General features: G+C 44.6%; 1 protein-coding gene across 1 annotated transcript in view; it reads left to right on the top strand.

Moving 5' to 3' along the window:
* The window catches only part of Adamts20 (ADAM metallopeptidase with thrombospondin type 1 motif 20), a 126,715-nt gene that overhangs the window by 56,158 nt on the left and 42,641 nt on the right, over nt 1-27,916 (top strand). Inside the window, exons 13-28 of the mRNA XM_032885418.1 lie at nt 974-1,155; nt 1,253-1,389; nt 3,859-3,976; nt 6,802-6,897; nt 9,814-9,980; nt 10,113-10,242; nt 15,383-15,509; nt 17,975-18,185; nt 18,335-18,499; nt 18,906-19,070; nt 20,005-20,124; nt 21,233-21,340; nt 22,050-22,214; nt 22,314-22,604; nt 23,450-23,611; nt 25,278-25,451. Of these exons, the coding sequence (XP_032741309.1) occupies nt 974-1,155; nt 1,253-1,389; nt 3,859-3,976; nt 6,802-6,897; nt 9,814-9,980; nt 10,113-10,242; nt 15,383-15,509; nt 17,975-18,185; nt 18,335-18,499; nt 18,906-19,070; nt 20,005-20,124; nt 21,233-21,340; nt 22,050-22,214; nt 22,314-22,604; nt 23,450-23,611; nt 25,278-25,451 (2,518 nt within the window). The remainder of the gene's footprint in view (nt 1-973; nt 1,156-1,252; nt 1,390-3,858; nt 3,977-6,801; nt 6,898-9,813; nt 9,981-10,112; nt 10,243-15,382; nt 15,510-17,974; nt 18,186-18,334; nt 18,500-18,905; nt 19,071-20,004; nt 20,125-21,232; nt 21,341-22,049; nt 22,215-22,313; nt 22,605-23,449; nt 23,612-25,277; nt 25,452-27,916) is intronic.

Raw genomic sequence — 27,916 nt, 5'->3', positions numbered from 1 at the left:
ACCCAGGACTTTTCTCTGTTGTCTGCGTCCCCCTAGACAGTATTCTTTTTTTTTTCCTTTTTTTCAGCTGGGGACCGAACCCAGGGCCTTGTGCTTGCTAGGCAAGCGCTCTACCACTGAGCTAAATCCCCAACCCCCCTAGACAGTATTCTTAACTCTACCATTAATTCTTGTTAATGTTGTCAGAACTGAGACTCATTTCTGGTATCCAGGTCTGGGTCTCAGGTCTATAGTGTGTGTGTGTGTGTGTGTGTGTGTGTGTGTGTGTGTGTGCGTGTGTGTGTGCACTATTTTTGTGATTCGTGTTCCAGAAAACTGCTTAAAACACTGTTGTATATTTCTTTTTTATTAATCATTTTATTCACTTACATTTCAAATGATATCCCCATCCCCAGTTTCCCCTCCACAACCCTTCCATTCCATACCCCCTCTTCCCCCCTCTCCTCTGTGAGGGTGCTCCTCCACCCACTCATACACTCCCCCCTCACTGCTCTAGCTTCCCCCTTCCCTGGGGCATCAAACCTCCATAGGACCAAGGGTTTCTCCTCCCGCTGATGCCAGATAAGGCCATGGCTGGCATGTATCTGGTGCCATGGCTGCCTCTGTGTATACTCTTTGGTTGGTGTTAGTCCCTGGGAGCTCTGAGGAGTGTGGTTAGTGTAGGTATTGTTCTTCCTATGGGGTTGCAATCCTCTTTAGCTCTTTCAGTCCTTCCCCTTGCTCTCCCATTGGGTCCTTGGGCTCAGTCCGATGGTTGACTGTGAGTATCTCTGTGTTGGTCAGATGCTGGTAGAACCTCTCAGGGGGCAGCCATACCAGGCTCCTGTCAGCAAGTGCTTCTTATTTTAAAATATAAGTGTTTGAGGAACGTCAGTGGCCTTTCTGGTCGTGGAAGAGAATAGGGCAGTTGTAGAAAAAGATGACCACAGGAATACCTTACTGATGCACTTTAAAATGTAATGAATTTGACTAGGCCACGAAACGGAGGAAGGTACTGTGTGGGCCGCAGGATGAAATTTCGGTCATGTAATACTGATTCATGTCCAAAAGGCAAGCGAGACTTCCGAGAAAAGCAATGTTCCGACTTCGATGGTAAACATTTCGACATCAGCGGCCTCCCCGCCAATGTGAGGTGGCTTCCGAAGTACAGCGGGAGTGAGTAACGCCTTTGCTCTGATCTGAACACATTCCGCCGTACGGAATCGCAGAACTTCGCCGTTCTGCATCCAAAATGTGACCCTTCCTTTTGCAGTCGCCGTCAAAGATCGCTGTAAACTCTATTGCCGGGTGGCTGGGACCACCAGCTTCTACCAGCTAAAGGACAGAGTTGCTGACGGGACACCCTGTGGGACGGAAACTAACGACATCTGTGTCCAGGGCCTCTGTCGGGTAAGTAGACCTTGTGTTTCTATTCCAGAGCAACGTGTTTCTTCCACTGCTGTAACGAGTGTTTCTTCAGAATTTGCTCTTGTGAATGCCATCAATGTAGTCTTTGATATCATGCTACCTCTGGGATTATGGTTAGCTTTGTTATGAAGCAGCTATCTGTGTTACGGCGGCATACACCTGTACTCCAGGACTCAGGAGGCTAAGGTGGGCTAGCCTGGTCTAGATAGCTGTTTGTATCCTGCCTCAAAAATAAAACAAAAGCAGTCTAAACTGCATTCGGCTGGCTAATTTTGTTTCGCCAATTGTATTTAGAATTGGCATAAAAGATGAGATTGGCTTTTTTTTTGTTTGTTTGTTAAAATATTTATTTAAAAAAATACAATTCTTGTCCGTATCTAGTTGCACATGTATCTATTGACAGTGGTTGATAGCTCTGGACTCGGAATAAACCCGCCAGAGTGCTTTCTCAAAGCCAGCTTCCCACGTACAAGCAAATCCCCTGTCAGCTCTTCCATAAAAGTTTTAAAAACTGCATCATTTTCTTAAAATACACATGATCTTTATAGAAGTTTACAACGCTTTCGCGTAAAGGTTAGAAGCAACAGACGTTAAGGACCCCTGACTGGTTGCTCAGAGCAGTCCCTTGCAATGCCTGGAAATGGCACCCAGGGAAGAACCGCCATCTTTTCTTTGAACAGCAGTGCAGTAGAAAGCCCTCAAAGTGCGCATGCGTCCTTTGCCCCCTCTCCCCATGTCACCCGAAGGCAAATTCAAGACTCTTCACTGGCTTCACCAGCCTTAAAGCAACACCCCTTTGTCTCTACAGTTAAGTGCTACTGGGTAGTTAGCCGAGATGCCCATTCTGCCCATCGGTAAGAACAATAATTAATTTTAAGGACTGTTAGCAGTTGCCATATTGATCGCTTTTTCGGAAAAGAACAAAAAGAGATTGGAGCACTTTGCAGGTCTCCTTAGTGTAAACTAAACTAACCTGAGACATACCACGAGTGACGCTCTGACAGTGGCTCTTGTGGGCGGGTACTGCTCGCACCTGTCTAATGGCGATCGGCTTCTTTTAAGGGTAGGAAGAGAATGGACTTCAGCGTAGCAAAGGGCTTTTGCCACTTCAGATGCGACCTCCCGTGGTGACACGTCACCCACATCCGCTCCCTCTCTAGCGCCATGACTCTCATTTCTCCTGTTCAACCAACAGCGCTGGAATAGATATCAAAGAGATGATCTTAGCCGTGTGAGGAAGTGAGAACCCAGTGGCCCCCGGGGCTGCAGGCCTTATTTAAACAAGCGACCCAGCCAAGGGCAATGAAATGGAATATGACCAAGTGGTCTCAACACTCACATGCATTTGACTTTCATAAGATACATAGATAAACCTTCACTGTGGAAATATGCACCTTATATATTAAAATATCCATACGGCAGGGTGATGGGAAGGCTGCCAAGCCTAACAACTTCAGTTCTGACCCTGGAGCCCACGAGATAAAGGGAGAGAACCAACTCCCGCAGGCTGTGCTGTGCTCTGGTGTACACACCCTGTCGCACCGCCCCACTAAACAAACAACAAACAGACAAACAAATGGGAAAAAAGGGGGGGCATGTGACACATGAACTTTTCCTCTTCAGATCATTCAGTTTAAAGATTCAGTCCGCAAAACTAAAGGCCGTGTCATGTGCAGAGGACCCCGGTGGGGAAAAGAGCTGTGCTTTTGTCTGAAATGCCTGGAAAACCCCTTTAATAGACACTTATGCTGAAGGTTCATCTGGAGGAAATTTGTTTAACTGTTAATTTGAAGTGGGCTTTCCCATTTTTCTAAGAGTTCTTAAGGCCATAATTTATTTTTTAAACATATTTTTCGAGTATTCTAATGTGTTGTTAATGTGTCTGCTTGGGTTGTTTTTCTTTAAAGAATGCTTTTCTTCTTAAAAATGTTACTTCATGTGCGTCGGCGCACACACATATCGGCTTGTATGTGTGTGCACTACACACATGCAGTGCCTGCAGAAGCCAGAATAGGGCAGCAGATCCCCTTGAACCGGAGTTCCGAAGGGAGCTATTTATTATGTGGGTGCTGGGAATAGAACCTAGGTTCTCTGGGAGAGCATCCAGCACTCTTACCTGCTGAACCATCTATCCAGCCCTGAATTATTGTTTTCAAATGATTATGGAATACAGGAATCGTTGTCTGTCCCAATGCAGAACTCAAGTTATTACCTGGGGATATTGATTTAGAAAATTCTGTAAACCCTTCAATGCACACTGATTTTTAGACCCTGCAAACACAGTTGCTCCCGTGTTGCTGCCTACCTGGCTTACCAGACACTCAGAGGCCCCTGTTGTGCCCAAGTCCTGCTAGTTGAAATAATCCTTTGGAGAGAACTCTGTGTCTTTAAAGCACTGTGCACATAATTAGTCACCTTGATCACGTGAATCGTGACAATTGTGTTTTGAAGCAAGCCGGCTGTGATCATGTGTTAAACTCCAAGGCCAAGAGAGACAAATGTGGAGTGTGTGGTGGTGATAACTCTTCGTGCCAGACCCTGGCGGGTGTCTTCAACAGTGCACACTATGGTAAGTTGAGTGTGTTTGCCTTCTGTTTTCCCTTTCACTGGAGAGGGTGCACTACTGTGTAATGGAGGGACAGCTGTAATGGCTCGTTATAGCCTGTGTACTCTGGGTCCCTGGGCCACAGTGTTTGTCTGTGAAAAGTGTCCAAAGGTAAAGAAACTAAGCCTAGATCCTGGAATGTTATATGAATTCAATTGCCTAAGAAAAATCTGATTCTGTTTTTTTTTGTTTTTGTTTTTGTTTTTTTTTTTTGTCATTGTTCTGGAAAGAGTCCAGGTGTCCCACATTGGCCTAGCACTTATGCTCGTCCAACTTTGACTTAATTCTCAAGTGCTTGGACTATAAGCTCTTGCCACCATGGTCACCTCATGCTGTGTGGGGACCAAGCTCGGGGCTTCTAGCATGTACAGCAAGCCCTGTACTAACTGAGACCACCCCAACCCTAGGTCTAAATTCTAATAACAGCAACAATCAAATGCATTTATGAAAATCAAATAGTAAATTCAGTGGTATTTGACCATGGTGTGTGAATAAATTTAGAAACCTATTAACGGTGTTCCCGCAAGTTAGAATGTACGTGTTTATGGCTTTTCTTGGGAAACCTGCTTTTAATCATTTTAACATTTGAATCTGTCTATCTGACTGTCTGCCTGCCTATCATCTGTCTATTTATTTTTATGAGAAGACACCTGGTCTATGTGTTGTATTTGCTTTTAATGCTCTATTGAAAATGATGATTGAAGGTGGGGTTAAAATGTTAATTTTATTATTGGCTCATAATCGCTACCCCTTGATTTCCCAAGTAGCCATTCGTGCACTGCAGATCCAATGGATACTTGGCCATGATTTCAATTTAATTTTAAGTTGTTTTAAGACTGCTTCAGACATTTTTCCATTCTTAAAATTTCCGGGAAAACATTCTTTCTTTTAGTGATACAAGCGGATCCTTAAGACTTCCCTTATACATTAAACACTTATTTCTTACAGAGTTATTTTCAACATTAAATTATGTTCCTATGATTGAGCTCAGGATGCTAACAGTAACTGTGTGGTTAAAGGCTGTAGCACAAGACTCGATTTTTAAGGTTTTTATCTATGTGAGAGGCATGGAGCAAGTCATATTTTAATGTGCTGGAAACGGTCATGGACATTAGCAGCACCCCTCCCCCCTTTTCTCTTGCTTGCTGATTATTTCTCGGGAGGCACATACGTGATCCCCTTTATAACCGCGGACACACTTGTCACAGACTTCAGTTACTAAAACACACGTTTCCCGTTACAAACCACGCACATTAGATTAGAGCTGAGTGCTTAACCTTTTGTAAATTATGCGCTGATTAATAGGTCCCACAGAAACGGGAAGCCAGCTGCAAATCATTTGCAGGGTGGGGATAACATTTAGCACATCTGCCCCCTGGTGGCTGCCGTCATCCTGGCACTTTCCTAGTGCACTGAGGAGTGGAAGAAGTCCTTACAGAGAGTTGCCTGGGTTAAAGTTAACCTTGGCGATTATAACTCACAGGACACACAGAGCAGTCAAGGGCTTATCTTTATGCCTAAGTTGTGACACCTTTAAGAGGTAAATCAAGTTGCTGCGAAGGCCTACAGGTCCCCTGACAGTGTCATCTTTAAATGACCGTAACCAAGGCACGGTATTTTCCAATTTAAGGCATAAGAAAAACCACAGCTCCTATTCGAGTACTAAATTGAGGGAATCGGTTTTTAAAGGACAAGGAGTAAGCTGCAGTGTTATCTCTGGAGCACGTGGCGTTCTGTGCTTCCCCTGGGGGGTTCAGCCGGCTATGTGAGTATTTCAGTGCCAGGAAAGGTTCCTGTTCTCTTGTTTACCGTGTGTTTTCCATGGCATTTCCTCTTCAGGCAGTGATGATATTGCAGAATTTTGTCCAGTGAACTAGAGATGCTATTTTCATTCCGTTCCAATAACCTTTTGTTACTTTTCTAGTAACAGATGTTGGTAGACTTTTACAAGTAACGTAAAACTTGGCTGTAAATGTGGGGATTCTTGTTTGAGGTACAAACTACTCAAAGCTTAAGAAAAAAAACTTTAATTTTATTATTTCCTTGATAGTAAAATGTGTGGCTATTTGGTCTCCACCAACACACTGACCATGTCAGTGGCCCTGACAGCCCTAGGTTTGTGAGTGCATTTGAAATCTCGATTGTGAGCTCGTTGGCCTGAGGTAAACATTCTGTTACACACACAGAATTACAGAAGTAGAAAAACAAACAAACAAACAAAATGGAAATGTTGAGCTTTAAGAATCTCAAGTTTGGAGCTGGAAAGGCAGCACGGAAGCAGCATTTGCTGCTTTTGCAGAGGACCTGGTTCAATTCCCAGCGCCCACATCACGTGGTTCACAAGTCCTTGACTCCAGCTCCAGATATCGGTGATCCTCTTCTGGCCACTGCAGGGACCTCCCCTCAACCCTCCCTGACACACACACACACACACACACACACACACACACACACACACACTAATAAAAACAAAACCGTAAGAAGCAACCTAATCTTCAAGTCTGTGTATTTGGGGCAGTTACCCCCATCACAGCCTTGCATGGTGTGTTAGGGTGAGTTTCAGATGGGAAAACCCACTTAACCTCGTGTAAAAGGCAAGAAGGAAATGCTATGTGTGACTGTGCTATGCCATTCTGCAGCTACTGGGTGGTGATAATTGATTGAAATCTGAGTTTTGTGTAATAGTAATACTTTGGGGGGGGAGTTCACCCTGCAGACTGGTGATAAGAGGGGCAAAGAAATACCTTTGTAGTTTTGTGAAATTTTATGCTTGCAAAACTATTTTGCAGGTTACAATGTCGTTGTAAAGATCCCTGCAGGGGCTACAAACATTGAAATTCTCCAGCACAGCTATTCTGGAAGACCGGAAGATGACAACTATCTCGGTGAGCATACGTCGTAAGCAACGGAGCTGTACGTGTGGCTTGTGTGCAATTTCTTGGACATTTGTGACTGAGGAAGCTCTGTCTATACAAAATATATTTAAGCTCCACACAATGTGTCCTTTTAGGAAGAAAACAGAAGTAACAGAAAAAATTTAGTTTTTTCATTGTTGTATCTTTTAATCAGTAAAGTTGCATGTATATTTGGAATAAATTTCTCTTCTCTCTAACGCTCACCCTTTGGCTATCCTGAAACGTGTTTTTACCATGTAGTAAAAGTACTTAAATACAGTTTTACTTGCATTTCCTCTATAAGAAACTAAGTTTATATTTTGAGATATACTGAATATGGTCATTGTGTATTTCTACTGTGTAAACACAGTTTTGTTTCCTGTTTTGTTTTTTTTTTTTAAGAAACATCTTTCAGATTTGGAGAATTTTGCTTAACTAGAAACATGAGAGGGTGTTTATAGGGGTTTTCTTCTCAGAGTGAGCCAATTCCTGAATCATCTAGCTCCTCGCCCCTGAGAAGGGGGTGATGTACAGCTGATAAGGCACCTTATCTGCCTTGAAATATCGGCCCACGAAACTCATATTTACCACCAGCAATGTGACTTTCTTGTGAACAGCTTATTTCAGAGAGCGTAGGTGGCCTTACAGAGTAAGTGCCCAGGGCTAGCCCTTCAGCAGGTGCAGGATTTCTTTGGCGTGAAAGTTCAGTCTCTTGCGGTAACGAATCAGCTGGCCCTCTCTGCAGAAGAGTTGGGTATGTGTGACTCACATTCCCGGCTGAGCGACTCACTGGGCAACGACACGCTGTGTCACTTCTATCGCAATGAATACAAGACATGTCCCAGAGAACTGGATGCACGCAAATGTCCTGCTTTTTGTCCTAGCATATCTGGTTGACATTAATTTCTCCTATTTAAACATATCGCCTTGGTATGCAGCCAGAGATGTGTGCTACCAAAATGTAGGTAAACGATTAGCCTGGCCACATCTTCCTGGGAATAGTCTGTGGGTTCTTCCCAAGTTTAAAAATTAGACATGTTCTAGCAAGGTATCTACCATATAAGTGAGCTCACACAGTATCATGAAAACTTCAGTCTAACTTATTCACAAAAATAAGCTCACAGCTCACTGGAAGGGTTTTAAAGAGTTTACTGTTTGAGAATTTTATGTCAGCCAAAGTCCCTTAAATAGGCCTGTGGGTGTTAGATAAAGTTCACCTCCTCAGGCAGAGGGGTTTCTTTGTTCTTTAGTGTCGTCTGTAAAGTTGTTTCAACTGTCAGCATCAGTAGCTTGTGTCCTGCGGGTGAAGTTCCCAGGATGCCAATGACATATTTCCAGGTCCTGCTGAATTGACACAAGTAAAAATCAGGAGAGAAGCACTTGGTTAATATAAGGTTTTATCACTATAAAATACAGAATGCTCCAGAACGTTGAGAAGTAAAAGTCAGTAGGCTGTGATAGTCAATGATTCAGATACTTCCACAGAGACTTCCTGGATTTTATTGTGGATAATTGCCTGTTAGAGACTTCTCAGCTCCCGTGCGTTGGTAGGGACTGACGCAGAGGCTCGTGTGAGAACAGCCAGCAGTGAATGCCAGTGCCTTGAACGGTCCCCTCACTACCACACGGCTGTGGACTCCATGCAACTCTGTATTTAAATATAGCAAATTACATACATACACACATATTACATACATACATACATACTACATACACACACACACAAACACACACACACACACACACACACACACACACACACACACACACACACACGCCTGTACGACAGGAGTTCAGGCCACTTTTCCTGTTGCTGTGCTGAAATACCCTGACAAAAGAAATTTAAGGTAAAAGGGCATGCTTTGTCATTGTATGCCACGATGTATCCAACACAGAGAGATTAGGGTAACAGCAGCGCAAGGCAGCTGGTGGCCTGCCCGCCACAGTCAGAAGGCAGAGAATGGTGGCTGCCTGTGGTCACCTAGCGTTCTCTTCTATACAGACAGGGCCCAAGCCCGGGAATGGTGCTACTTAATGTGACGGATTCTAGCCTCAGTAAGCCTAGTCAAGATGACCCTTCACAGGCACAGCGAGTCACTCACCTAATCCAGATGGTCCCTCTCAGGAAGCCTGCCTTTGAGGCGATTCTAGATACGGTCAAGTCAATGACACTGATCACCGGGGTTTGTATTGATTCCTTCTGAGGATAAGAAGGGTCTATGAAAGGAAGATATTATTTTGGAAGTAGTCACACGTACCACTGGTGATCAACAGCTTCTTGGGAACAACCATGGACATTTCTGTGGGGATCGGGCACACCGCTAGTGTTTTACGTTGTTCTGATCCCGATCCAGTGGTCACACAGATGGCCCTGGTTAAACTAAACGGGCCACAAAACCAAACCAAGAGTCACGAGTCAGGCAGGAGACAGGATTAGTAGAGAGCAGTGGGAGAGGATGGAGGGGTGGTAAGGGGTGGGGAGAGTAGCCAGAATGCATTGCACCCATGTATGACATTGTCAAGGGCTAACTTAATTTTAAAATTTGGTTTTAAAACGTTAAGGCTTTGCACATTTGTTCGGAATTAAGCATAAATGGGATGCAGATGGACTGCCCTGTATGGGGGCGCTCTGGTTCGTCCAGTTTCTCCCCTTCCTGTGTGTCCTTCCTGTTTCCTGGCTCTGAGGAGGATCTGGGATACAGCAGGGTAGGGTGAACCTGTCTGAATATACGTGGCTGCTGTGTGCACGTCTTCTAGCTTGCAGATTAGGGAGTGCAGTTTGTTTCCTCAGCATCCATTTTGTATCAGCTTTCTTTAGATTCAGAAAAGAGTTTGAATTTGAAAGGGAAGACAGTTATTCCCGTCCTGTCTGTTCCCTGTCTCACGAGCCTCTCTCTTGCTTTACAGCACTGTCTGACACTCAAGGGAACTTTCTTCTGAATGGAAACTTTGTTGTAAGTATGGCAAAGAAAGAGATCAACATCCAGGGCGCTGTTTTCGAGTACAGTGGGTCCAACAACTCCATTGAAAGGATCAATAGCACGGACCGGCTGGAAGCAGAGCTTGTTCTGCAGGTAACGTAGGCAGCGGCGAGACACAGCTGCAGTCTCACCACTGGACTAGAGTTAAATCATGAGTTATAAAAGCAATGTCTTACGAGTGTATCTTTTGTAAATTAATTGTGTGTTCCTCTGTATTTTATTGAGGTGTTGTGTGTGGGTAATTTATACAACCCTGACGTGCACTATATCTTCAACATCCCCATTGAGGAGAGGAGTAATCTGTTCTCCTGGGATCCGTATGGGCCGTGGCAAGACTGTACCAAAATGTGCCAAGGTACCCTGGCCTTAAATAAGAGCCCCAAGTTGATGCATGCTGGTATTATTTGGATTTCTCTTAAGTCTGGCTGGCTAATAAGACACATGAAGCACACGGGCACACAAAGTGCCCTGTCTGTACCCCTTCTTCTCGGTCTTTCTCTTTCTTGCGGCTAGCTATCCCATCAACCCTACTGTTCTCAGCACCCTTCAATCAATCTCTCTCTCTCTCTCTCTCTCTCTCTCTCTCTCTCTCTCTCTCTCTGTCTCTCTCCCCCCCTTTTCCTCTAGGTTTTCAGGTTAGTACCACCACCACCACCCCCAAGTCATTCCTCATCATACACTTTTTCTTAGGACCCCATTCATCGTTACTGTTGCAATGTCAAGCATTAGCTTTATTTCTCTTCCTTGGACGATGACAAAAATAACATCTGTATTGTGATGTGAAAGACTGGAAGGATCAGAGAGGAAAGGGGCAAAGCAAGAAGGTGGACAGCAGAAGGGAAAACGGGAATAGTGGAGCCACAGTGTGGTCTGTAATCATGGGTGGGTGGTTTATGATATAATGCTGTGTTTCCATACCCACAATGTTTATCGAGGGTTTGATTCAGGTTATTGTGAAGAGCCAAATTTTATATTCACTATACCCTGCACATAAATAGATATCATCGTGCACACGCAGTGCCATGGTTATTCATGGAGATTCCCCAGAAAAGGCAGAGGAAGTTGTGGAGTGTGGAAGCTGAGGTAAACATCTTGTGTAGAATAGAGCATGGGGTGGAGGGAGCAGTGTTTTAGAGGGAAGGACGCTCAGAACAGTGTGCAGATGAGGAAGGGTAGGTGTGGCCAGAGGCGGTGGGTGGCCCTGGGTGATGAGGATTATCTAGGCCTCGCACCTGCCAGGTGCCACAGGAGCAGTGGCGCTCTCCAGGGAAAGACACTGCCGCTGTCCTTTGCCATTGGGGCAGAGCTGTTCATGATGGTCACAGGAAATGGTGCTCTGTCATCGTGTGGGGTAGGCTCTCAGAACGGACACAGTAGGTGACACAAGATCGACCAGGATCATTGCTAGAGTAGAATCAGGGCACTGCCAGTGCTGGGTGGCTTAGGGTTTCTATTCTGTGATCAAACATCATGGCCCAAAGCTACTTGGGGCGGGGCACCACCCACAATGGGCTGCGGCTTCCAAGTTCAGTCATTAATCAAGAATGTGTCCCGCAGGCTTGCCTACAGGCCAGTCTCATGAAGCGCTTTCTCAGTTGAGGTTCCCTCTCTCAAGGACTCTAGCTTCTGCCAAGTTGACAGGAAGTCTAGTCGGTGCACTGGGGAAGTTAGGTGCTCAGTCTGACCAAGAGGCCTCGGGTGAACTTTGCAGAAGACAAGTGGAGTTCAGAGAGGTGGGAGAAGCCATCCTGCGCTGCATGTGTAAGCAGACGTAAGGTGTGTTGTTGTGGACGTGGGACATGTCAAGCAACAGGCGAAGGAAGAAAGACTCTTGCATACAGTGGATACCTCACGCATAGCTTCTGAGAGGTGATGAGCAGGAAAACGAAGTACTAATTCCTAGGCCACCGAATACTGTGGTCGGATTCTCTGCTCTGCGCAGCTCTGTAGCCTGTTCCGTAGTTTTCTGGGATCTGAAAGTAACTCATACTCAAGACTCTGGAGCATCTGTACATGTTTTTGTCTTAGAATTTTCTTACGTTGTTTTTAAGTATTTTTTCCTCTCTATCTTTGCAGTCTCCCTCTTTGCTCTCCTGCTCCTGAATGTGTGTCATATTTAGACTCCGTGTGTAATTACCTCCTTTAGACACCCTTTCCTTCAATATTAACCTGGGGATTCTCTTCAGTATTTCTTTAATCTCGCAAACCCTCTTTTATAATACCTCCCTCGTTAGGGGACACAGACCACAGTATGTTTTGGAGAAGGAAAAGGGAATTGGGGGTGGGTCTGACCGTTTCTGAAATGCTTGGCGGATTCTTTAACTTAATGGTGCGAATTCTAGACAGACAACTTGTCTTCAGATACATGAGGTCTTGCCCTTTGGCTTCATCTTCCCTCACTATCTACTTCCCTGGCCTTGTACGGGGCATGCTCCGCCCTTAAAGCTTTCTGGATCCTCTCCTGTGTTCCGATGGTGTCAGAGAATGGATACTCTGCTCCGTCCTGCATGGCCTGGGGCTGGGGAAAGAACGGACAGAGGCATATGCACAGAAAGACTGGGATTGGATAGAACCATGCCAGCCCCGACGGAGCTACACCTCCTGTTCATCCACCCGGGCACCTCAACATGTTTACTGTGAGCAGTGTGAGGAGGGGCCGTTAGTCTCTGGGGGAGGTCTCTGTGGTGAAGCCATCTCAGGGTGTAAAAGTTTGGGTGAAAGGAAGCTGCCATCCACGTTACCTGTCCACTCTGTCAGCATCTGCCATGGACCATAGGAAGTCTTTGCCAATTTCCAGGACTCTCGGTCATTGGTCCTTGACAACAGCACACATCTGCTTGGTGTTTCCTCAGCTGCCTACACCACTCTCTTGATGTGTTGTTCTTTCTCAACATTTTTTTCCTGTGAATCTTTACGAACAATTCTTTTGGAAACAGATTCTTCTTGGATTTTTTTTTTTTGATGATGATGATGATTTTCTCACACTAGTCTTTTGCTTTCCTAGCGTTTGTCTTAAATTGAAGCCTTTTAATAATCTCCTATCTCTGAGCTCCTCAGTTAGTAGCTGTAGTCTGTTTCCTGCTCGTTTGGTTCTTCTTATCTCTCGTGTCGGAGGCTCCCTGACGTCCTTGTTAATGCTTTTTAATATGTAAGAAACAAAACTGCTTTTGGAATCATGTGAATGACTTGGAGAAGATCCTAAAGTCAGGTGATCATCTGCTTTTGGGAAAAGTGCCCTGAGAGAAGAAAATCTCCTGTTCTCCACTGGTCATGGTGGGGAAAGTGGAACTGTTCTGGATGCAGTGGGCATAGAGAGGGCAGGGAGCTGGGATGTCACCTCTATGTGACAGCAGCGTCTTCCTTAGTCCACGTGTCCCTGTCCCGTGTGACCCTTCCTTCCCGTGCTATGTGTTCTCCTTTTCTATTGCTGTTCTGTCCAGTACGTCAGCCCCCGGCCATCCCTGACCAGTCTGTTTTCATGTGTGAGCCGCCCACTAGACTTGGAAGATTAAAATGAAAAGAAAGCTAAATATTTTTAATAGTTTTTTAATCAATATTTTGAAATAATCAAATTTAATGCACCTGGGGTTAAATGTAAGAGCCAATGAAGTCAATTTTGCTAGTATGATTTTATGTCTTATTTCAATTACAGAAAGTACAAAAGGGCATTTGCAGCGGCTCACAGTCTGCTCTTGGTGGCCGGAGTAGTTGTAGTTTAGCTGTCCTCCAAGTCTGGGTTTTAACCCGTTCTTTGATTTTGGGTACCTATCCCTCCTGCCTTCACAGGTTGGGCTTCTTCCTGCTGTAGCATTTACCATTCCTTTTCATCTTCACAGTTCCCTCTTCTCATCGGCTTCATTTCCTTTCTTTGTTTTCTTTTGCTCATTTACGCATGTGCCTTTTCAAAACCATTTACATTTATTTTAAAGAGGGCTTAGAGTAGATCTGAGGTAAACACGTGTTCCTGTTTAGTCAAGTGCCAGTACAAAGCCGGACCTTCACCAAACAGAAACTTGATCCTGTCACTGAGTGCTTTGACTCCTGAAGAGGATGCAGGTTCAGGGTGCTCTGGCCCTGACTGGCCTGAAGAGAAACAGCTGCCCAGTCTCTGTGGGGTGAGCCGAGGCCTTCGCCGATCAGACTACGTTTTGGGGTTCATTGCTGTGTCTTTCTCCGCCCTGGAAACAAAGCCAGACATTACTTTCAGAGCAGCTGTTGTCCTAGCAAACAGTGGAAGTACAGAAGAGCCGAATAGTCCAAACTTTCCCCATCTGTCCCACCCCTCTTCCTCCCTGCTGTTCCGCCAAGAGCGTTTGCATCCATTGACGTGTGTGTGTGTGTGTGTGTGTGTGCGTGCGTGTGTGTGTGTGTGTGTGCATGTGTGTGTGTATGTGTGCGTGTGCGTGTGTGTGTTTGTGTGTGTGTGTGTGTGTGTGTGTGTGTGTGTGTGTGTGTCAGTGTGTGTGTGTGTGTGTGTGTGTGTGTGTGTGTGTGTGTGTGTGTGTGTGTGTGTGTGTGTGTGTGTGTGTGTGTGTGTGTGTGTTGTGTGTGTATGTGTGTGTGTGTGTGTCTCTGTGTGTGTGTGTGTGTGTGTGTGTGTCTGTGTGTGTGTGTGTGTGTGTGTGTGTGTGTGTGTGTGTGTGTGTGTGTGTGTGTGTGTGTGTGTGTGTGTGTGTGTGTGTGTGTGTGTGTGTGTGTGTGTGTGTGTGTGTGTGTGTGTGTGTGTGTGGCGTGTGCGTGCGTGTGCGTGCGTGCATGTGTGTGTAACCTACAGATTAGTTCTGACTCTTGAAGGGACCTGTCCTTTACACTAGAGTCCTTCATCGCCATGGTGTGATTTCCGCAGGTTTTGACAAGTGAATGGCAATGTGTTTCCACCTTCCAGTGTCACACTGAGGACTTTCACAGCCCCTACAAAGCCCATGCATCACCCTCCCATTCTGTCCCCTGCAACCTGTGGAACTGCTAATCTCGGCATTTCCTTTGCCATTCATGGTTCCTGTCTGAAAGGTCAACCCTATACGGACAGTGCTGGTCTGAGGGAAAGGACAAGAGGTTGTTGTCCTAAGGCTGTATGCCTGCCCGTCAGTGTCATAATAAGTGTCACATAAGTGTCATTCTCCCTGACATGGAAGTTGTCATAACACTGTAACAGCACAGAAAGTAATCGTGGGGACAACAATCTAGTAGTAGCGTGACTTCCATGCTGGCCCTGCTGTTGCAGAGGGGAAGGATTTAACTCCACAGCCACCCATTTTCCTTTTGGGCTCCTCTCTAAGCAAGCGCCCACCCCCAACCCCACTGCCTGGTCATTGAGGATTCAGGTTATGAAAGGTTACTCCTGACAAGACTAATTAATGTGCTATTAACCTGCAAATAATCTTGAAAAATTCCGCTTTCCTGGCTGAGTCACTTGTGCTGGTTTTTGTTATTACGGAACATCTACTTACATAAATTTCTCTTTAATTTTTAATTTCCGTTCCACTCCGGCCAAGGTCTTCATAGAAGAAAAATTGTCTGCATTCGTAAGAGTGACCGTGCGGTCGTATCTGACCAAAGTTGTAGCCACTTACCGCTGCCACTGTTTGTGACTGAAAGGTGCAATACGGACTGTGAACTCAGGTAAGAGAGAAGTCCTCCGTGATGTAGCCCATTGCAGTGGTGACGCGCTAATTGCTAGATAGGACATCCAGCACAGTGCCTCGAGTGCAGCCAGCAGCCAGTTCATCCCTGTCCTCTGCCCTGTCATTTATAACACCCAGGATCTCTACCTCATGCCCCTGCTTAGTGACTCATGTGACTTTCGAGTTAATTGTATTTGCCAAATACCAGTATGTAGGGCATACTGTGTGCAACATGGAAGCGGTTTATTCTGTAAAGTGAATCCAGATAAACTATAATCTGAAAACCCATGGTTTAAAGAGTTGGCACAGTAGGTTCATGCAGCGTGGTTGTATAACCCCATCTGTGATTAAGGCCCCATCAATACGTAATGTTTGAGGATGAGAGAGCACAGATTGAGTTCCCTGATATATTAGAATTGGATTAATATATTAATACTCCTGGGCAAAACGAAGTTGACACTTCTAAACCAAATTCTGAATTTCGTAGGTGTTTCTGTGTGAGGCTGCCTGTGTGCGGGCCTGGTGAATAGACTGTTGTGAGCTAAAAACAAAAACAAAAACAAAAAAACCCATAACCTCATATTCCAATTAAAGAAATTACCCTGCACCAGGCGATACTTAATATTAAGAGGTAGCCCAAACCTCTCTTTTCACGCATGAAGAGTGAGAATTTGGAAATACTGTGGCATTGGGTGAAGGCACAGAGGAAAAGCCTTGTAGAAATGGCTCCTGAAGTTACATGGAGCACAGCAGAGTCCTTCAGAGGAAGGAGGCCCATTCCCATGCTTTAGTATACAGGAGTATGCTAGGCACAATGGGGAGAATTCCGCTAAAGCTACCACTTTCACTTAGCGGACAATGTTCTTTTTACAAATATTTCTAGACAGCGAACACAGGAATTAACCTGAGGTTGTGATATATATCACAAGAAAACTATTTCTAGCCACAAATATTTCTAGCCAGCTTCCAAAGGCTGCATTTTATTGACTGCTGTAAGATTCCCAGAGCGCCCCTGTTCATATACCAAGGTTTGGCCTGGGGTTTGCAGAGGAGTCTGAGGAGTCTGACTGGGAGTCAGTGTATCCTGTGGAGTCTTAAGTCTATCGTGATTAAAGTTAGATGTTCTCAAGGGAGCTTGCAGGTCTAAGGCACATCTCCAAAGTTGCCATGAGCCGTTAGTGTGAGACCAACATGCACAGCGTTTACATAGGTTTAGTGCAACCATGATTTCATTTGGAAGATGGTAAGATCACACACACACACACACACACACACACACACACACACACACACATATATATATATATATATATATATATATATATATATATGTTTAAAAAATTGGAACCCAGTCTCTTTGAGCGTCATTTTTTACACAAGAGTTTTTCTTTATTTCATGGAATAAAGTTTAATCCACAGGAGATGACTTACTTATTTCATCTTTCTGTGCGCTCTTTATCAATACATAAAGGCAGTTCATAAGCTGATTACATCTGAAAGCACACCCTGGGGCCATTACTTCTGGGTTGAGTCAATACTGACTACGCTGCTCAACCAGTTTTCCAAGCTCTGGAAAGACAGTGTGTGTGTTACACAGAACCCCCTGCTGAAGTCCTACCACCTAGGGCTGAGCTGCCCCCAAGTCACACTCGTGGCTACAGATCAGTGACTACACACTTAGACACAGTCTCCTGTTACACAGATGAAGGCGACACAGCGTCCTCATTGATCCAGCAGCCTCCTGATCATACGGAACACTTCTAAACCGCTGTTTGGGACAGCAGACTCGGGTCAAAGCAAAACAAAAACCAAACAAACAAAAAAGCTAAAATTGACTGGAGAGATGGCTCAGCCGTTAAAGGCTAGGCTCACAACCAAAAAAGCTAAAGCCCAACAAACACTGTCTCACTATTAGCCCAGGCTGTCCCTGAACTTATAAACCCCCTATCTTGGCCTCCCAGGTGCAAAGGAGGCCACCTTGTGAAAATGATTATAAACCAAGGTAAGTCTTTGCATGGGAACTCAGCATGGACATTGAGTTCAATGCGATTTTATTTAAAAATTCTCAAAGCTGAAGGAGGGAATGTGAGTTTTATTTAAAGGGAAACAGTATTCGTGGCTTATATTCAGCTTTCTGTTGAACAATAACGGAAAAGGAAGTTTCTGTTCACGATCCTCAGAGCACCGAGCCAGCCTCCTGGCATTCTGTGGCAGGATCCCTTGTCCCCAGCTCACGGCCAGCCCTCTGGCAGCGGGAGGCCAGATCTCCTTCAGACAATACAACAAGGTCCAGTACAAGAACTTTTCATCCCTAATTCGGTGATTTATCAAATAAGTTCTAATGGATTATCCCCAAACTCTTAAAAAAATTAAAAACTTAAATCATATGCCCAAGCCTCTAAGTCTAATTTAAATGGATATCCACAAGCGCCGTTCCTAACCGTACTGCCATCCCCTCTCCAGGTGGCACATCACGGGGAAAAGCGACTGCTCATCCCAGTGTGGCCAAGGATACAGGACCCTAGACGTTCACTGCATGAAGTACTCCGTTCATAAAGGACAGACTGTCCCAGTGGGAGACCAGTACTGTGGTGACCAGCTCAAACCTCCCAACCGAGAGCCCTGTCATGGCAGCTGTGTTTTAACAAGGTGGCATTATTCAGAGTGGTCCCAGGTAAAATACAAAGTGTCACTCTAAAAAAAGTGCCTTCCCTTTCACCAATTAAATGTTTCTGGTTCTCTAAGATGTATTATTGTTAAGATTTTGATTTTTCTTAATTTCTAAGTCACTGGTTTTGTTTTTTGGTTTTCGTTTTCAATTAGTGTTCTAGGAGTTGTGGTGGCGGTGAGAAGACTCGAGAGTCCTACTGTGTAAACGGCTTTGGCCACCGCCTTGCTGAGCGAGAGTGTCAGGAGCTCCCTCGGGTGGTGCTGGGGAACTGCAATGACTTTCCGTGTCCCGGCTGGGCAACTAGTGAGTGGAGTGAGGTAACATTAAACACGTGGCTCAGAAAAACCGCTATAGAGTGTCATGCTGCCGGAACTTACAGCCCGGGACTGTAAGCTCCGAATGTGTTTATCAGAAAAGCAGTAAAAGAAAAAACATAGAACTGTCTAGTTCTGGGGCTGTTTATCATGATCAGGCCACCGTAACGCTTACTGGTATTTAGTTTATCAGCGCCTTCATACAAAGGCAGGAGTACGGTGCATCATGGGTCGCACACTTCTCCAAAGGTTAGCTTTGGATCTTTGTTTCTAGAACAGACAGGTATTTAAAGGGACCTGGGCTGCAGACGTCAGGAGCGGCTGGTTTTATCCAGCGAGTGTCTCTAGAGGAGTGGGGGGCTAGCGGATCGTTGTGGCACTTTGTAATGCGACTGTGTTCGCATCTCAGTGTCCTGTCACGTGCGGAAAGGGAATGAAGCAGAGGCAGGTTTGGTGCCAGCGGAGCGAAGACCCCGTGGGGGATGACTTCTGCGATGCCAGTACCAAGCCCGAGTCGCTGGGACCCTGTGAGCTCCGTGCGTGCGCTTCTTGGCACGTGGGACCGTGGGGTTCTGTGAGTACATGACGGGGGCTTCTCTGCTTCTATGCTTCTGTAGAGGATGGCTGGAAACCTGTAATGATTAACTCTCTCCTGACGGGAGACGGTGAAATATCGCTCGGTGTCACTTAGAAACACATCCTAGGGGCTGGTAAGATTGTTCTGTGGGCGAGGAACTTGCTACAAAAGCCTGAAATTCTGTGTTTGATCTCGGGAACTCTCATAAAGGTGGAAGGGGGGAAAACTGACTCTACAAAGCTGTCCAGCATCCACATAAGTACAATAGCATAAGTCAGTACACACACACACACACACACACACACACACACACATTAATATTAATATTTGAAAAATGCACAACTGAAATGCAGTCCCTAATCAGTAGAGTTTTGGCATTCGGCATAGGTTTGCCATACTTACCACTGAGCTTTGCTTCTTTCACCAGAATGCTGAAAACATCGGCTTCCATCAATCCCAACAGACACTAACCTATGTCCCGTGTCTGTGCTTATTTTGTCCTTACTGTGCTTAGGAGTCTTGCCTGAGGCCCCGGGGTGAAGGGTGGTCAGGCCGGGTGAGGTAGGGAAGCTCAGTGTCCCATGGAGGCGGCCGAGGCTGACAGAAGGCTCCTCTCATTTCTTTAAGTAAATACACATTTCTTTCTAGAGAAGGAATTTTCTAGAGAAGAATACTTTAGACCTAGCAAGGCAGGGCTCTATTAACCTCTTAACCCGGCAGCTTTAACCACACACTAGTTGTGGTGCATTTGGTGAACTGAGGTGGGTGTTGGGGTAATGTCTGCACAGTAAATTTGAACAGATACACATGTCAATCTACTGACGACAGGTGTCACCTGACACCAAGGTTGGTCAAGACAGCTTGGGAAAGTACACGGGTAACTATCCAAAACTGTGATTTGTGTAACCCTTGAAAACTGGTTTCCTTGCAGTGCACGGCCACCTGTGGACACGGATACCAGGTGCGTGCTGTTAAGTGCGTCAGTGAGATACTTGGCACCGTGCTAGATGACAGAGAATGCCCCAGAGCCAGCCGGCCAAGTGACAGACAGGTAAAGGAGGTCTCTATGGATCAGAAGAAGAAATGCTTATGAAACAGAAGGGCTATCGATAGTAATACATATATACATGTACATTTATATGAATGTATGTATGTGTGTATATATAACTATATATGAAACTATATATATAAAAAACTATATATATGTATATATGTCCTTATCATCTACACCTTGAAGCGCTTTCTGAAACACAGATTGTGTCATAAGGCTCTCCCCTATCTGCTCCGTGAGAGTTCATTGTACTCGTATATTCGCATTCTTTGACAGTGTCTGCCACTGTGAATCCGGTGAACTCCGGGGACTGTTCTTTTCATGGTACTTCCCTGTATTCCTTCAGAATGTTCCATATTAGGGCTGTTTTGAAGGGCTTTACACTTTCAGTGGTAAGATGGAATGGTGTCAGACATTGGAATGTTGCCTTCTTGCCCAGTACTATTACTTCCTTCCTGTCCAGTACTATCACTTCCTTCCTACCCAGTACTATCACTTCCTTCCTGTCCAATACTGTCACTTCCTTCCTGTCCAATACTATCACTTCCTTCCTACCCAGTACTATCACTTCCTTCCTGTCCAATACTGTACCTTCCTGTCTAATACTGTCACTTCCTTCCTGTCCAATACTACCACTTCCTTCCTGTCTAATACTGTACCTTGCTGTCCAATACTGTCACTTCCTTCCTGTCCAATACTACCACTTCCTTGCTATCCAATACTAACACTTCCTTCCTACCCAGTTCTAGCACTTTCTTCCTATCCAGTACTATCATTTCCCTCCTACTCAGTACTATCACTTCCTTCCTGTCTAGTACTAGCACTTCCTTCCTGTCCAATATTATTTCCTTTCTGTCCAATATTATCACTTCCTTCTTGTCTGATATTATTTTCTTCCTGTTCAATACTATCCCTTCCTTCCTGTTCAGTATTAGCCCTTACCAGCACTTTGTATCTCTGAAAGTGAGAGCCTTTAGGTCATCCATTTACAGTTTAGCATTCAGTACTGTTGGATTGTAGATGTGAAAAGGGAAGCCAGGCCCAGGGTCCAGTACAAGTCACAGTGGGTAGTTAATGGTATTTGATAAGGTTTATTTTTCTTGAACAGGACTGTATATTTGCACCTTGCCTGACTATTCTAAAAGTTGGGGCCACCTCCTTACCAACCATGCCCCTGGGAAAGGCAGCACAGTGGCGCCATGGATCTTGGACCCCAGTAAGTGACAACAGCATTTGTTCTGTGAGGCCTTGCACATGTGAGACAGTTGCTCCGTTGTGCTGGCTTTAATGTCTGCATTCTTTCTCAGGTATCTGATGGTACAGGGGATTTGCAGGGCTTAGAAGTAGGTGCTGGAAGGACAAAATAGCTGTCCCTTCCATGAGCCCAGGTCTCTGTGCAGGGAGGCGAATCTTTGGGATGTGTTTTCTAATCTGTGAAGTGAAGGCCTGTAGTCCAGAGAGCCGAAAAACAGATGTGGTCTTCCGCTTTTGTCAGCTGCAGACATTTCTGTGCTGTTTCGTTCCTTTAAAGAGAGCTATCATGTGTGAAGCATTTCAGTTTGCTTTAATCCCAGATTTTAAATTGTGGGATCAGATGACTCCTGTTTCAAAGTCGCTCACAGTTGTTTTTAATATCTATATGAGAGGCTCTTACACAGAATGTTATCAGTACCTTTGACTTTGACATGCGACTAAATACTTTAAATATTCTGTTCATTCATATTATTAGAGCTGCTGTGTCAAACAGATTCTATAAGGTGGGGAGTTCCACTGCCTTACCTGTATTTGATTCAGAAATTATGCCGCGTGATATTGCCTCTTTTTTATGCTTCCTCTGGATAAAAAACCTTGGTATTTTCAGACACAGCAGCTACAGGTACCAAGAGCAGGGGAGGTCCGTCTCACTGTCCTTTGGCTTTTTAAAGTGCTCCGTGTCCTGTGGAAGAGGCAGTCAGGCCCGGTACGTGAGCTGCCGTGACGCCCACGATGGAGTAGCGGATGAGTTGAATTGCGCCCACTTGCCTCGACCTGCTGAGGTGTCTCTCTGCTTCAGCCCTTGTGGGGAGTGGCAAGCAGGGGATTGGTCACCGGTGAGTATGCCCACGAGAAAGCAGGCACTGGTAATTTAAAGGTAGCATTTGATATTGATGGAGTATATTCCATTGTAACGTTGATTAACTTTTGATCAGTGTTCAGCCTCCTGTGGACACGGGAAGACCACTCGACGTGTTCTATGTGTGAACTACCACCAACTGGTGGACGAGAGCTACTGTGACCCCGAAGGCCGTCCTGTGACTGAACAAGAATGTCGCCTGGCAGCCTGCCCGCCCTCGTACAGCCGCTCTCCCAGCTCCTCTGAGCAGCCAAGTCACGGTCCAGGCAGAAATGTTCCGTTAACTCACAAGCCTGAAGAGAATCCAGATCAGGGGGTCCAGCTGTCAGTCAGGGGAAACCAGTGGAGAACCGGCCCTTGGGGAGCAGTAAGCTGTCTTTATTGAGTTATATTAATTCTATAACTGAGTTATATACAGTCCTTTCCCAGATACGGGTGTAATGGCATCAAATGCTTTAAATGTAAACGTTCTCTAAAGATCAATAGCTCAGTTCTTCCAAGGCTGAGGCATTTTGATGCAGATTACAAGCCCCCAGGGTAAGCTCTAATGCAAAGTGATTACTGAGGAAGGAGCTTGAATGCCACTTGACTAGAGTCCACGGCCGGCAAACCAGATCAATCCTGTAATAAGTAAGACTCCATGTTTTTGAGAAAGACAGCAAACTTACTGAGAGGCTGTGTGGAAGGCTGGTAGGAGGACTGAGGATGCTGGGCAAGTAGCCTGGTGTCTGCTTTTAAATACCCTCCCAGTGAGACCTTAAACCTCTAATTTCTTTCTACTTACATGTATTTTTGAGAGTGAAGAATCACTTTCTAACGCAAGCTTGATAAATTATCTTTTCATCAACAATTTTTATTTCTTTATTTTTAAGACAGGGGCTCGTTATGCAGACCAGGTTGGCCTGGAACTCACAGAGCTCTGCCTGTCCCATGCCCCTTGCCCCGTGCCCCGTGCCTCCTGCCCCCTGCCCTCTGCCCTCTGTCCCCTGTGTGCTGGGATTAAATTCATGTGCTACCGTGGTCAGATTTTAAGGAAACCCTTGGTAAAATTCAAGTGTTTTGACAGTTTTCTCCATTAAAACTGGCTCCGGGAGGGAGATTTCACTGTTGACCTTGCTTTGCATTGAGTTGAGTGTGGCTCCGCGGTGAGCCAGCGCCATCTTTCTCACTGTATCAAGCGTGCCGTGCGTATTTCTGTTCTGTCCCCATCAGTGCTCCAGAAGCTGCGCGGGCGGTCTTCAGCACAGGGCTGTGGTCTGCCAGGACGAAGATGGGCGAAGCGCTATTTCCTGTGAGGCAACCTCCAAGCCCCCAGAGTCAAAGCACTGTGGCTCCGGACCTTGTCCGCAGTGGAATTATGGGGACTGGGGAGAAGTAAGTCATGCTGTCCCCTGACGTCATCCTTGAAGATAAAAGTCATGTGCCTCCGGCCTCGGTGGGATGATGCCATCTCACTTTGTGTAGAAACGGATATTTTTAAAATTTCTTTTGGCAGAAGCACTCTGGTGGGATAGTCACTCGTGAGAGAGCATTTATTTTACAAGACCTGACGCGCAGGCCGACAGGTGCACGCACTACCAATGTCTTTCAAAGACTTCTTAGGAAATTAGGTCGACATTTGTGCTTTCTAATGCCCGCCATTCATTTGACAAATCATCTTTCGTAAAAGTATCTTCTATTCTCCCGGAGTAATTGTCGTATCTGAGGTTTACTGCCTCCTTCTGCTAACCTAGGCCTAGTCCCGGAAGCGTCTCGCCTCTGTACAGTCTAATCTAGCCCCAGAAAGCTTACAGCCTTCGAGACTTGCTGCTGAGTGAATTTCCTCTGCCTCTGGTTCAACTCAGCAGTTCTCACTCAAAACTCCTCTCCCAGCCGACCGGTTCAATCGGCTTCTCTTTCAGCCTCTGAATTGCTCTGCTTGGACTCAAACGAACTCTAGCAGTCTTTTCTAATCTTCAGGCTCCTTCTCATTCTCTTGCTGGTTCTGTTTTTATCTGTGTCTAGCTTATTCTCTCTTCAATCTGTCTCTAAAACTGCTCCAGTAAAACGCTCTCCTCCTCCCTCTGTGCTGCTCTCCTCTCCCTCTCAACCCTACTGCACTGTGTGCTCTCCATGAACTCTACTGTACTCCTGTGCTGTCCTCTCCTCCTCCTGTACCGTCTCTCCCTTAAGTAGCTTCCCTTTCCTCTGGGTTCTCTTGACAGTTGGGCATATCCTATTCTGTCAAATCTTTCTGTGATTCGTCATTTTCATTGCCACTCAGACATCACTTTCAAACATGAGAGCTGCCTTCTACAAACTAACTTTATCTTCATTAGTTGGGATTAAAGATTGTACTATGGGGGAGGGGGGTCTGTATTCCAGCCAGAAGGGTGAAAGGTGAGTGCTAAGGGCTGAGCCGCACTCTAACTAGAAGCAGGTTCGAATATCCTGTGACAGTCTTTAACATAAACTAAGTAGTTCTTTGTGTCCAAGCACCACAAATGTAAGGATGACTTCTGAAACTTTAACTTTGAAGACAAGCCACACCCTCCCCCACGTTTGAGATGGAAAGGGGAAGAAAAGAGTTAATGCTTTTAGATACATTACTCGTTAGTTTATTTTTTCAGAATGACCTTACAATATACTTTCTCTTCCTAAGTAATTTGGAAATCATTCTTCAAAGAGATACCAACAAAAAGGCAACGAGTTCCTTTTAAAAATATACTCTCACATAGCAACTTGCAACTCTAGTATTGCAAATAACATTTAAACATTGATTAAATGAACGTTATCTTTTATAGTCTAGGAATGCATCTCTGTCGCCAGAGTGCTTACCTAGCATGCAGGAAAGCTGTGCGGTTGGCCACATAGACTGAGTGTGCTGCACATCTGGGAGCAGGAGCAGGAGGGTCAGAAGTTCAAAGTCACCCTCAGCTACATAGGGAATTCCAGGTCAGCCTGGGTTGCATGAGACCTTGTCTCAAAAGAAGAAAATGGAAGAAATGTAACGTTTTCTTCGAAGTTCAGTGGGCATAAACTTTGCTATTCTTATTTTCAGTGCACACAGACCTGTGGTGCAGGGGTAAAATCAAGATTTGTGATCTGTCAGTTTCCTGATGGCCAAATGGCACAAGAACACAGCTGCGAACTGCCGAAGCCACCTAGCATGATGCAATGTCACCTGCGCGCCTGCCCTGATGATGTGTCCTGGTATTGGGGATCATGGAAATCGGTAGGATAGTTCTAGTAGTCTTATGACTGTGTTCCTTTTACTTGAATTTCCTCTTTGAAAGTGGGAAAATTCACAGCTCTCTTGCATCCGATTGCTGCTTCTGAGAGCCAACCATCAGCTGTCTTGACATGTTTATTAAAGTCAATAATTTGAGCAGGAAAATTCATTCAAGTACTGTAATCACATGTATGTAATGGTTTTATATGTGTTTATATGTGAATTTTGAATATTGGAAATGCTCTCTTTGATTACGTCTCTGGGCTCCCTGCTGGTTAATCAGATTGGTGCATAATGTTAACATTTCACTTGCAATGATGGCAAATTAAGGCTGTGTCTTGTTCGAGTTTATGACTATATGTGGCTTTTGTCTGTGCCTAGCCAATAACTGATCTAAAACCAAGTAACACTCCTTTAAAGGTTGCTTCCTCATTGTTAAGTCGTTTTTGTTTGGAAATGTGAAAACAGTAAAGACAAAGACATTTGTTTCTGTAAATTGTTCACAGTCAAATTCATCATAGAGAGCCACGCCTTACGTAGTCATTTACTGTGAATGCCTATCTCTCCACTGTGTGGACGGACTGTGGCTTAGGAATAGTTTACTTTCCCATGTTTTGAATCATAGTCAAGACTCATAGATAGTGCTAATAAATATTTTCTCTAATACTTTTCAAATATCTGGTTGGAATTATAATTAATATCCAAATCTATTAAAATTAGCATTTTATCACCTTACCTTTCAGATAAAATCTGATCTGAGACAGTGATCTATTTATAACTAAACTCATAAACGGAGCCATTGTGTCCCCATGAGGGAGAAGCCTAGGCACTGACTGGAGTCCTGGTTCCAGTGGCTTTGCTCCCGAGCTCCTTCCTTCTGTTTTCCCGTGAAGCAGTGCGTGAGCTTTGAGCCTCCGCTCGCCTCTCTGCTTCCCAATAGGCACTGAAATACCTGAATGTGATGATTAGAGTTAGGTTTTCATCAGGGATGAGCGCACTGGCTATTTCCATAGCTTCATTGGTGCTCAGTGAAGTCGTCTGCTCCTTGCTGTCGGTGACAGACGCCACACCACAGTGGCAGAGCTGACTATGGGATTGGGCCATTTCTTAGAAGATTTCGCTGATGCCTGTTTGGCTTAATAGACAGAAGTGTGTCTAACGTCCAGGACAGAAGTTAACTTCAAGTTACAGGTATCAGCAGTGCCATGTCCTGAAGGAGTTGGTGGTCCACATGAGCTTCCACATGGGATTTTAAATACTCCACAGTCCTAAACTTCTCCAGCCTGGTATTGGCATGTGTCTATGTATGCACTGGAACATATCTGACCCGGCGTTCAGTGATATGTTCATGCATAAATAAGTGCGCTACATGAGCAGCTTTTCAACATCGGTCAGGAAAACAATACCCAAGGTTACAGAGCAACAGTAGGAGAGGATTGCACAGATCTTCCCTGCCTGCTAGGCAACTATTACAAAAGCAGCTAATTGAGTGATTCAATCTTTGCACTAGTAGAAGACTGTAATATTTTTATATGTTTTGTTAATTTGAAAATGAAGTTTTTTTAAAACAATCTCAATAAATGTTTATGCCAGAATTTTTACAAACCTATTTATTTGCATGTGTAAAGATATATATATATATATATCATTAGAGTACCTGGATTTCTGTTATTATATGAAGAATATTTATTTTTTTCAATTAGTCTTTTATATTAAAAGGACTCAGGGGATCTGAAGTTTTGTTATCAAAACCAGGTGTATATATATACATTTTTTGACTCTTTCATTATTGCTACATATTAGCCAAATTTCAGAATACCTCTTATAACAAATTAGATTAGATTAGATTAGTATTCTTTCATGACTGACATTAATTTCAATAGACTCTGCCCATTCGGTTAGAAAATTAAGGGAATGTATGTGTGTACACACCAGTGAATGACAACATTAAATCTTTTTATTGTAAAGGAAAATAGAAAGATGGTGTATAAAATCATTATTAAAATATTTTAGAAAAGAGGTTGAAAATATTCCTAGCTTTTTCTTCATGTTCTTGGAAATCTCGTGTTGTAATAACATAAAGAAAAAATGAACTGTAACCCATGCTTGTTAATTGAGTAACCGCATCTTTGTATTAGCCAATGTGAATGGACTGTATCTTAACATACAATGTGTGTTGTATGCTGTCTTTACGCTTTGCATAATGTAAGTGTATATGTTGTGTTTTCATCCCTTGCATCAGTACCTGAATGTTTTAAGCAACTGACAAACCTTACGCTGGAACGAATGGCTCCTCTCCCTGGTGCTGTTTGTCTTAGTAACAGGCTGTTGATGTCTCATTAAAATGCTAACTGTTGAAAGTGACTGTTTGCCTAAGTTTACTGAGTGTTTGTGTAAGTTACTACAGTTTTCTAGAAATCCCTTTTTACAAACTAACATAGCAATGGAAGAGTGTAAGATTTACCATT

This window comes from Rattus rattus, chromosome 1 (assembly GCF_011064425.1).
Source record: "Rattus rattus isolate New Zealand chromosome 1, Rrattus_CSIRO_v1, whole genome shotgun sequence".
NCBI classification, from domain to species: domain Eukaryota; kingdom Metazoa; phylum Chordata; class Mammalia; order Rodentia; family Muridae; genus Rattus; species Rattus rattus.
Note: the sequence above shows the minus strand (reverse complement) of the source record. Positions and strands in the feature narration are given on the sequence as shown.